Source organism: Parus major, chromosome 4 (assembly GCF_001522545.3).
Source record: "Parus major isolate Abel chromosome 4, Parus_major1.1, whole genome shotgun sequence".
Lineage (NCBI taxonomy): Eukaryota > Metazoa > Chordata > Aves > Passeriformes > Paridae > Parus > Parus major.
Window position 1 is genome coordinate 2,416,412 of NC_031771.1, and position 11,347 is coordinate 2,427,758.

The 11,347-nt window shown below is 53.3% G+C and overlaps 1 protein-coding gene across 1 annotated transcript; it reads right to left on the reverse strand.

The window, feature by feature from the left end:
• Window positions 1–1,833: 1,833 nt before the first annotated feature.
• Window positions 1,834–4,644, reverse strand: LOC107202780 (16 kDa beta-galactoside-binding lectin). The gene is made up of 4 exons (XM_015623726.3): window positions 4,539–4,644; window positions 2,793–2,872; window positions 2,491–2,662; window positions 1,834–2,047 (listed from the first exon to the last, which is right to left on the reverse strand). The coding sequence occupies exons 1-4, from the start codon at window positions 4,545–4,547 to the stop codon at window positions 1,904–1,906; spliced, it is 405 nt and encodes a 134-aa protein (XP_015479212.1). The 5' UTR covers window positions 4,548–4,644; the 3' UTR covers window positions 1,834–1,903.
• Between the last annotated feature and the right edge of the window lie 6,703 nt (window positions 4,645–11,347).

Genomic DNA, 11,347 nt, shown 5'->3' on the forward strand with positions numbered 1-11,347 from the left:
CTTGTGGGAAGTCCAGGAGGGGGTGGCCCCCAGGAAGGCGCTGTTTGTATGCTGAGCACCACAGCCAGGAACACTTGTGGCTAACCTACCTGGCAATCAGGACTGCCAGCTTAAGGGCAAAAAATGGGATTAGATTTATTCTTGTCAGTTCTGAGGCACACAGACCTCGTCTGACCAGGGCAGTCTGGAACAGAGACACACACAGAGCTATAAGCTCTTCTCTGCCACTGCTACATCAGGGCCTTGTACATTTTCAGTGTCACACTCCTGACTGAACTTACCTTCAGCCAGGTTATGTGACAGAGGGAGAAACAAGACAAAAAGCTTTGTCTTTTCCCCAGCTTCCAACCCCAAATACCCCACATGCAACACAAAAATCCCAGGGCCTACTTGGCAAGGCAAAGCACACCAGCAAGGCTTGCCTTGAGCTTTCCCTAATAAACACACCCAGTCCTCTAAACACTTAGCTTCCTGTCCCATAAATAAATGATGGGGTAGATGCAGGACAGGAGCGAATCCCTCCATTATCCGTGCCCCTGCCCTGCAGAGCAGCCAGGCTCCTGCCTCTCCCCTGGGGGGGCCCAGCTCTGAGCAGCTGCTGCAGTGTGGGACAACGCTGCGGACACCAAGGCAGCCTGTCGGCCTCCCCATAAAAAGCTTGGGATGGCTGAAATGCTCCACAGAGGAGTACTGCCCTACCCAAGCAGCTGACCCAGCTGCTCAGCTGTTGAAGGAGCAGCTGTGCCCAGATTGGCCAGCAGGGATCACATTCCAGCAGGGGAGCAGCGTTTGGCTAAGAAGGCCCCACCTGCGCAGGCTTTTACTGACCGAGCCACACCGGGCAGCACAGCCACAGAGCCAACCTGTCCAGGCTCCCAATTCCACACAGCATGCAGGATTTCCTTACTTGCCATCGGGTCCTCAAATGCCACAGCAGTCCCAGCTCCAGCCCTGTCTCAGGTCAGCATGAGTGCAGGCTGTGGGGAAAGAGCAGTAGCAGACACACTCCAAGGCATTGCATGAGCACAGAGGGTGTAAGCAGAAGCGACTCTTTGCAAAGCTTTTTTCCTTCTTCATCTGCCTAGCTGCAGCTGGTTGTGTTCAGTGCAGTCAGGATTAAATGCCCTGGTTACTCTGTTGGATACAGCCCTTCAGCAGGGAAGGGTTTCAGACACTGACCCACAGGCTGCCACAGGGTTTGTCACTTGTAGCTGATAGTCAGCCCCTGACTTCCTCCTACCTGATCCTCTGTCTCTGGCAGTGTCAACACCTCAGGTCAGGAGCACCAGGGACAGCCTGGATTTTCTCAAGTCATTCCTAAGCTTTCTATCGAGCTTCACCTTTCATTCCCCATCTTTTCCCCAGCAAGTGCAGGTAGCCCAGCCTGCCTCCTCTTGGCTGCTCCTCAGGTACACCAGTGCCAGCCTGCAATGCACACAACTGCTGAGCACATTCTGGGAAAGCAAAGCTCTTGGCAAGAGCACAAGCCATGCCCTGTGTTCCCTGTCAGTCCCCCATCCCCAGCAGGGAGCAGCATTTCGTGGTCAGAGATGGCACAGTGAGCACCCAACATACACTTGTGTCTGGCTGGGATTAGTCCTACCCTTGAGAAACCAGACAGGGACCACTCGGTGTAGCCAGCAGGGTGAATGGAGCAACTTGTGCTAAGGCAGCTTTGCTCAGTGAATCAGGCCTTGCCTGGCTCATGTCTAGCTCAGTACCAGCTGCAAGGCTGCAGTGTAAGGAGGAGAATGGCTGGATACACATCCCTTCCTTGGCCACCCGTAGCACAGACAGGAGCAAGCAGATTAGAGCAGGAAACAGCAGAGGAAGCAGCCATTGCAAGTTTTGCTTTATTTCGCTACACAGGGGACAGAAAACAAAACAAACCAAGCTATAGCTGTTAGCTGAACTTAATGGCTTTGACTTTGAAGTCACCCTCCACAGCCAGGTATTCGATTTTCTCCATGCCCAGACGATTTGGGAACTTGAACTCCGCCTCAGGCAGCTTCACCGTGGCCTCGGTTTCATCGAAGGAGATGCATATCTGTAGAGAGAAGTGAGAGGGAAGGAAGGAAGGAATGAAAGCTGACACATCACAGCTCCCAGGCTTTCCTCACTCCCCACCACCTCCAGTCTGGGGCAAAATAGGCGAGCTGGCCGCCGCTGCCAAGGCCATGCTCAGCAGCTCCGCCTCCTCCCCGCCCAGCAGAGACATAGAAGGCAGGCAGGAAGCTTCTGCATCCGTGGGATGTGGCAGAGCCAGTCCGAGTGTCACCTCAGTGCTGATACTGCTCCGAGCTTCCAACAGGAGCCCAGAGTGCGAGCTGCTGGGCACAGACGCAGGCAGCACAGCTCTAGACTGTTCCTTGGCTTCAGCTGCCCATCTCTTCCCCTGTGGCTCATTCCCCTTTCCATGCTCCTTCTGTACCTCAGAGGCACAGGGCAGCATTAAAAAGCTTGGCCTTGGACACGCTCCTGGGGCCTCACCTCAATCTTGTCACCATGCTGGAAGGGAAAGTCAGCCTTCCTGTCCTCTTCCCCCCACATGCCATCCTCCTTGGAATTGCACACGATGGTGTTGATGTCCCCGTGACAGTCAAAGCGAGGGTTGAAATGCAGCATGAGGGTGTTGCTGTCCTTCCCGACATTCACAGCAAACCTGGGGAAACGCAGCCAGTGCACAGAGGGTGCCAGTGCAGCGGCTCCAGCCGCCAGGGCTCACAAGCCAAACACGGCAGGAGCTCTGGCTTCCCCCAGTGCCCCATCAATCCATTCTCCACCTCACTCACCCTTTGGCATCAGACTGGATCTTCCCTTTGACCTTGATGCACTCACCAGGCTCAACATCCAGCTGAGTAACAACCAGTCCCTGCAGGGCCAAACCACAGGAGTCAGTCTATCCCAAGGCAGGACTTCCAATTCTCCTTGGGCCAGGGCACAAAGCAGCTCTGGCAGACCCAAACATGAGTTTTGTGCTAGAGGAAGGGTTGAGTCAGGCCACCTGCCTGTCCCAGCAGCCACGGGGGTCTCCCACTGCCCTAAGCAGCATCAGGTGACAAGGAGGTGTCACCTCAAGGTGGGTTGGCCCTGGCTGGATGCCAGGTACCCACCAAAGCCACTCTATCACAACTGGATGGGGGCAGAAAATACAACAAAAGGCTCCTGAGTTGAAACAAAGACAGGGAGAGGTCACTCACTGATTACTGTCACAGGCAAAACAAAGTCATCCTGGGGAAATTAATTGAATTCGTTACCAATTAAAATCAGAGCAGGATAATGAGAAGTAAAATAGGCCTTAGAAATGCCTTCCCTCCCATGCCTTCCTGGGCTCTACCTTTTCCCCTTCAGTGGTGCAGGGAGGCAGGAAAGGGGGCTTACAGTCAGCTCAGCACAGGGTGTTTCTGCCACTGCTCAAGGAGAGGAGTTTTTCCCTGCTCAGTGTGGATCCCTCCCACTGTCCCCTCCAGCGTGAGTCCTCCATGTGAGCTGCAGCTCTTCACCAACTGCTCCAACACGGCTCCCTTTCCACAGGCTCACAGCCTTCTCCAGGCATCCCTCTGCTCCGGCACAGAGTCCTCCCTGGGCTGCACAAGTGGATTTCTGCCTGCCTGTTGACATCCACGGGCTGCAGAGGGACAGCTGCCTCACCATGGCCTTCACCACAGGCTGCAGGGTGTTATCACAGAGGCACTCCTACCGTGGCTCAAGGGCTCAGCCTTGGCCAGCACTGCATCCATCCTGGAGCCTGCTGGCCTTGGCTCTGCCCGACCTGGGGGAAGCTTCTGGCAGCTTCCCGCAGAAGCCACCCTGGTAGCCCCCGCAGTTACCGAAAGCTGGCCGCACAAGCCCCGTGCAGGAGGTGATTCACCAGCTGTGTAGTGAGCTATTAACCGTGGCCAGGCTCAGGGAGGGAGGCAAATTGCAAATTTTCAAAATTGCCCCCAGCCCCCTGACGCTGTCTTTGCCCTGATGCCTGCTCGCCGCTCTGCCCACACACAGCCTGCTGAGGTCAGGGTTCCTCGAGTCACTAAAGTGCTTATCCCCACGGCACTAACTCTGCCTCCTGGCTCTGGAATGCAGCCGCTGCGCCCGGGGGGTCTTTCGAGGAAAGGGAAGCTGCGGGATCAGGGCTGGCTTAGAATGCACTGCCAGCCCGCTTTCCTCTCCTGTTGCATTGAGAGTTAACCCAGTCCCGCACCCAAAAGGCGTTTTTCCAGAAGGAAAATGCAGATTAAGGGAGAAAAAAGTATGAAGAGTCTGGAAACCGTAGGGCTATAAATGGACCCAAACCTTTAGAGTATTCGAGAATATAAACATTCCTCAGCTTCCCCACTTAGGTAACACGCTAGAGAAGAGAAGAAATACGACTGGTCAGCCCTAACTATTCCTCCCACAGCCATACATCAGCCTCGCATTTCCCCTCCGCTAATCCTCTTCTCCTCCTACCCCTGGCACCACGCCCAAAACCCACAGGCAGCCCAGCCGCAGTCCCAGTGCTGCTGGGCACAGCACCCCGGCTCGCAGGCGGCACTCACTTTCTCCATGCTGCCGAGAGCAGCCCCGAGCCCTTCTCCAGCACGGAGTGACGCAGCGCCGAGCTCCGGCAGCTGAACTCAGCCGGGCAGGAGCATCACATGATCCGGGGGAAGCGGGGGAAAGAAGGGATTGATCAATCGCAGCTGTTGGGGCCGGAGCTTCCCGGCCATTTACAGGGGCAGCGGGAGGCCTCTGTGGATTACTGTTCCGTGCGGGCAGTTTCTGTATGATTTTCAGAACCGGTGATTGTTTGCTTCTGCGTGATCTTAGAAATCCTTGCTGTGAGCTCTCCTAGCTGCTCTGCAGCGTCTGTTGGCTCCGATCCCGGGAGCCGGAGAGCTGCTCTGTGCCAGGAGCGAGGTAGCTGCTTTTTGTTGGGCGATCTCTGCCTAAAATCAGGGGTGGGAGTCCTCGTGTTCCTGTGCTCTCCCAACCCAGCCCGGTGCCCGCAAGGAGCCTGGACCAGCGGGAGACCCTGGGTACAAATCCTCGCTGCCAAATGAAAGCCGAGGGCTCGGTACAGCCCGTGTCAGCCTTTCAGCAGTGCCTAAAAGGTTAATGCTGGTGGTGTGGGGCTCTAAGGAGATGTGAGAACTCAGGCTGCGGCTTTTGAAAAGTAGCACGATCGCGCTGGTTCCATTCCGGTTGCAAAAGGCTCCGGAGGGAAAAGAGAAATGCTTTGTTCGGGGAGAAAGAGGCCGGGCAGGGCTGTGCACAGCCGGCAGGACAGGGAGAGGAGGCTGCTGTCCCAGAGAGTGCCCAGCGCCTGCCATTCCCCTTTCCTTCGCCCCCAGAAAGCAGCGACCGTGACTCCCCCGAGGGTCTGTGAAGGGCTGGGAGGCGAAGGGGGAGCGGCTGCGGTACCTTGTGGGGCCGTGTCACTGGATCGGCTTGTACCTTTGCATGGGCTTCAGCAGAGCCCTCAGGCCTCTGTGCCTCAGTTTCCCTGAGGCCTGAAGTGACGCTAATGACACGCAGGTTCCCAGTCCTGCCTGTAAAGGTGCAGTGAGAGCTGCTTTCTGAGCACTGGCCAGCCTGTGAGGTACCTGCCTGCAGGTCACTCCTGGAAGGGCCGTGCCCGGCATCTCACAACACAGAGCAGGAATTTGTGGCTGGGTGGTGGTGGGAAGCACGCTGCCCTGCGGGAGGCTGCTGGAACTTCATTCGAGCTGTTACAGGAACAGCATCCTGACTCCTGACACCATCCTTTGCCCCAGATTTCCCCCGCACCCATTTCAGAACATTCCCGTGGTATTTTAGCAAAGCTGAGCTGCGTTGGAACTAACAAGTCACAAGCTCGGGTTGCAGCCCTGTGACTGGGGTGCATAAAGAGGACAAAATGCTGACTAAAAGTGCTGTAGGGAAAATCCCACCCATGCTCTCATCTCCAGCTAACTCCACTAACAAGTGCGGTACAGAAATCAGGAGTTAACTGCGGGAGCAGAGTTCCTGCAGGTAGCAAATGCCACTGAGAGCAAGCCCCCTCCACGGAGAGTTTGGAGAAATCCCAACAAATTCCACCTTAATTTAGCCCCATTCTCCAGCGGTGTTAGCCGGGATCACGTGTTAGAGACAGGCTTTAGGCCCCTGAGTTACTGTGCAGTTGTTCCCCCGGTCGCTGGCACGTGTGAGGGGTTGAGCAAACTCTCTTTGGTCGGCTGGGTTTGTGTATTTGTTTTCCTTTCAGCTCAGAAATCCCCGGAGACTTCTCTCCTCCTTGCAGCCCTGGATCCTCTGACTCCCGAAACACACGTTTCACGTGGGCTGCTCTTCTAGCCTGGAGTTTCTCCCTCTGACCCTTCCGACAGCGAATCACCTTTCTGATAGCACACGGAGACGGCGCTGTTTGTTTTCCTGGAGTGCTCTGCGCTGGCAGCCTGCTTGGTTTAGCAAAGAAGCCTTTGGTTTTTCCATATAAAGCACTCCTTGCCTTGAGTGAAATCAGAGAGGTGTTTGTTCTGAGGCTACAGTGCGGAGTTGCCCCACTGTCCTGTGTCTTTCCCAGGGATGAAGTGGGACAAAACCAGGGAACACAGTGGGTGTTCTTCCCCTTCAGAGGGCTGGTAAAGGGCTGCAAAGCAAGGCCACACTGGCCAATCCCACCTGCTGGGGGTGATCCCAGCCTCCCTGCACAAGGTGAGACAAAGCACACCTTGCACCTCAACAGACAACGGGCCAGTCTGATTTCCCTGTAATTCCCTATCAATATCCCAGATTTGCTTCAGAAGCAAAGGGTACAGCGTGCTGAGTGTTACTCTTATTCATCTGTGAGAAAATATACACCCTAGCCATTGGTGTCTATCCCTGGCTAGTCACTGCTGTCATTAGACGTGGCTTTCCCCTGGTTTGGGAAGGTCTGGGGACACACCCTGCTGCTGGCTACCTCAAGGACCAGGGTATGACCCGGGGTGCAGAGGTCAGCCCCTGCTGGCTCCTCACTGCCCGTGCCTGCTTCGTGTGGTGCACTGAGCCTGCACACACTGCAGGACATCCCGAGTCGCTCCTGGCTGCAGCTCAGAAAGAGCTCCCACTTCTTGCAGAAGGGGTGAGCAGAAGCTTTCTCGTCCTTTGGAGAAGGCATCCAGCCCCGGGGCCAGCACAGCAACTCTGGGCGTGTGCCACCCTGGGAGGGCACCACTGCTTCAGCCACTGCCCCTCAACCCCTGACACTGACCATGCAGGGAGAACTGCCCCAATCCAAGGGTTGTGCTGGTAAAATAATGACAAGAGAAACCCCTCACCCTTTCTAGTGTGGGAGAAAGCTTACCATTTGCTTTAAGTTAGGGTTTGTCTTTTCACTTCTTTCGGGGCAGATTTGTTCTTCTCTCTATAAGTTCATTCTCAGTGCATTAGGCAAAGGCTGCATCTTTCTCTCACACCATCTTAAGGGAATGTTTATGTCAGTACTGTCTGGATGGGGTTCTGTTCTCAGCAATAGCCCCTGGTTACTCTTACAACCGAAATATTATTCTGTAACACCATAACAGATAGATACATTGTACTTCTACATATACTCACAGGCTGCTTCCTCTCTCTTAGAATATCTGGGGGACTTGAATTTAGGCAATCCTCTGCTTCTGCTGTTGAAGTGTCTGGTTCTCTCTACTGCTACCACAGCACATTAGTTGGTCTCATCTGAGAAGTTTCTGCCTTTTTGCTTGGATAGTCATGACTCCCTGGAAGAGTTTAGTTGCCCACAATTTCCTGGGCCCTTCTGCAGAGCTAGTGCTCTCACCACCATGGTATCTTCCTGCCCCATTCCATCCTTGGGGGAAACCCTAGGGCTTGGCTGGATACCATGGAGGAATACAGCCAGACTTCCAGGAAGAAGCTTTAGCCTGCTCTTGGAAGACAAAGTGACTCAAGGAGTCACAGTGCAGTGTGGCAGGAGGGTGAGAGGCACTCCCAGAGCCTGCCAGGCACTCGGGCTCCCAAAGCACCGCCTCAGAGGGAGATTTGTGCCAGCAAGGTCCAGTCTGCGCTGGATACCAGCTGGGGCTGCATGGCCACATGTCACTACAGCCTTTTTATCCCTGAGGGCTTCCTCATTTCAGCTTTCCCTGCATTAAAAGGGAAGCACCTCTATTCCAGGTTAATTATAAATTAAGTTAATTATAAAGGACTTCTTTCATTGTCACAAAGTGATGAAAGGCCTTTGCTGATTGTGTCACTGGAATTTAAAGTATGTCTCCTCATTTTATTTCCCTCATTAACATTGACCCAAGCTGATAATCTGTGTGTTTCTGTCATCTCTCAGTGGGTTAGATTTAACCAGAGCAAATTGTTAACTACCCAGGAGAACTGGGCCTTTGTTTTGTTGGACTCCCTTCACTTTGGCACCTTCCTCCTTAACCTTTTAAGTTTGGAGGTGGCAAACACCTCACCTCAGAGTTTACTGCCTCATCTGAAAGGAGCTGTTTGCATTTGCTCCTCACTGGATGTCCCTGCTGCCCTAAAATTAAGAATCCAGCACCATCTTTCCCTGCTCCTTGCAGGTCACCAGAGATCTTAGTCGAGCAGCTGTTTTGGTGGGCAGTGCTAGCAGAGCCCACGGGTTAGTGACCTTTCACATTTCCTCCAGGTCTGTCAGCTCGGGCAGCTCTAAGCACTCATTTTTCTTAGCAGCACAGCTGCTTTCTTGGGCTTTTTTTTGGTTTTGTTTGTTTGTTTGTTGGTTTTTTTGTTGTTGTTGTTGTTTGCTTTACATCTCTGGCTGCATTGCAAACTTCTGCAACAGGGAACAGACCCTGGAACACTTTTTCACTGGGATGTCACAGCAGCATAGCAGCACTTCCCAAGCCTTATCTATTCCTGGTGTAGCGCCAGATAATCCGGGTTTGATTTGCACCTCGTGATCAGCTTCAAGGGGACGTGTTTGGGGGCTGAGGATGGGGTCCTGTGGATTTTCCTATCCTTAACCCACTGAATAAGACCTGTACAGGCTCTGAAGGTGGTATCCATATGGTGGACAGGAGGTGAGGGAAGGTAAAAGGGAGTATGCCTGCATGACTCCAGCACTAGATCTGGGACCCCCCATGAGTGCAACAAGGTATCAGTGGGAAAGGGATCATCGCTGGAGCAAGCCTTCTGGGCAGCTTTCATCCTGAGCTGAGGTGGCTGCACCAGGCTGGGGTTCTGGCCTTTGTTTTGTCTCCTCTTCATGAATCAGCTTTTATCACATCATGTCGCTCATAAAGTTAAAGCTGCTGGGGTTTTGCCAAGTAACCTGGGATGCTCTTCTGAAAGATTTGCCCCATTGCAGCCCACAGAACTGGATCTGTGTTCTCATAGTGGACACATCCAGGACACAGTAGACGCATCTGTTGGTCCTTTTATATTATTTCCTTAGAACTGTAAGGCTTGGTTTTCCTTACATCACTCTTATTCTGCAAAACCTGCAAGGCAGAGGTTTCCCTCCCTGAAAAGCTGTGAGGCAGTTTCTTGTTCTGGGGCTTGGCTCTAATTGGTGGAGGAAAACCCCTCACAGTGACTTTGGACAGGGTAGGAGCAGTGTCCACAAAAGCATTTCAACAACCTTAGGTTAGACTGGTTTAGCAGAGCTCTCTTCTAGGCTGACATAGCGCGTACGGCATGCCAGGGTGGCTTAGAAACTCAAGCCATCTGGAGTTCTTTCCCACAAAAACACGTGTGTGCCAGAATTGGTCTCCTTTGAGCCACCCACAGTGAAAAGGGATTGTATTTAGGCTGGCTCAAGTTTCTTGAATTCAATTTTAGGCAAGAGAAAATTGTCGGGGAGTATTTGGAAAATGCCCTGGAAAGAACAGGCTGATTAAAAATGTAACAATCTTTGGAGGAACATTAACAGTGTCCATTCTGAGCCACCAGACACAGAAGAGCCATCAAATGATGATAGGTGGGGAGAAGTTCCTTCCCCTTCCTGCCACCTTCTCCCCCAGGGATTTGTCAACCAGATTTAGGGCTCCCTTAGTTCACACAACAGCCTTGAACTTCTCTGGCTGTTGAGGTGCAATAAACAAAGAGATGCTCAGGTTTAAGACTGAAGTGCTTTTATACAGCAGCTGTAAAAAAGTATCAAGTGCAGGCAGGTAATTTGATTGTCCCATGATTCATGATGGGCCATTTCACAGGGTGGCTATCTCATCTGATAGGGAAAGACCCCGTTAGAAATACTCACATGCACACACAAATTTGGAAATACATTTCAAAGTGGCAGATCAGTAAGTTCTGCTGGGAAGCAAGAGCATCATTCCCAAGCCCAGTGGGCAGATGAGAAACCCTGCTCCTAACCCCCCTGAAGGCTGTGGTGATCCCGGCTGGATTCATAAAAGGATTCTGGCCACAACATGGTGAAATGAGCCCTGAGCACTGTAGCATGCAAGGACAAGGGAGGGATTTGTCACCCTGGCAGGGAGGATGGGGAGTGTGTGAGTGATGGCAAAGGCCCCAGGCGTGCCTCAGGCCCAGGGCTGCACCCTCAGTCCCATGGGAGAGCACAAACCCAGCTGGCTGCCCTAACGCAGCCACCACTGCCGCAGCCAGCGGAGGTGGCAGGCTCCACTGAGACTCTGCCCTCCCACTGCGAGTGAGAGTCTGCCCAGGGTATGCTCAGCCCCAGAGAGGGAACAGCCTGGCAGCTGGGCTGCACGGAACGCCACGGCTCCTGGGGGCATCTCAGCCCGAGGACAGGCAAGGAGCGTGGCATGCCTGCCAAAGTCTGCAAGAGACCAAAATCCAAGGGAAGCACCACTGCACCCGCCCTCCCCTTTGGCCACAGGCAGGAGTAGGACTTTCCAGATGCCATGCCTGATTGCATGGACAAACAGATCCGTGGCTGGCTGCTGCATGTCTCCAGCACAGACCATCCAGCAGCTAAAAACTCACCCAGCATTAAATCTACAGGCAACCACTGTGAGGAACAGCAATGAGAAACCATGGAGAGGGCAGAGCTGCAAGATCTTTGCTTAAATCATCAACTCGGTACTTATAAAGCAAAGAGACAAAGAATCCAAATCACATGCAAATAACTCCTGAGCTCAAGAATCTGCATTCCCCCTAAGCATGCCACTCAGCATATGACTAAACCAGTTTTAGTGTTTATGCAAAGAAAAATGTGCAACGTCCCTTGACTATGCCCATCCATGCGTCTTAACCCGCAGGCGAGACTGCCAGGCTTAGTGACCTCCTGGAGACGGTATTTATTAAAGCCACTTGCCTGGAAGCCTCTCTACCTTGGCAAGAGCATTTCATTCCTCCTTTCTCCTTCTGAAACACTCACACCACATCTAGTCAGCGAGATGTACGGCTCTGTCTGGTGCCACACAATGGC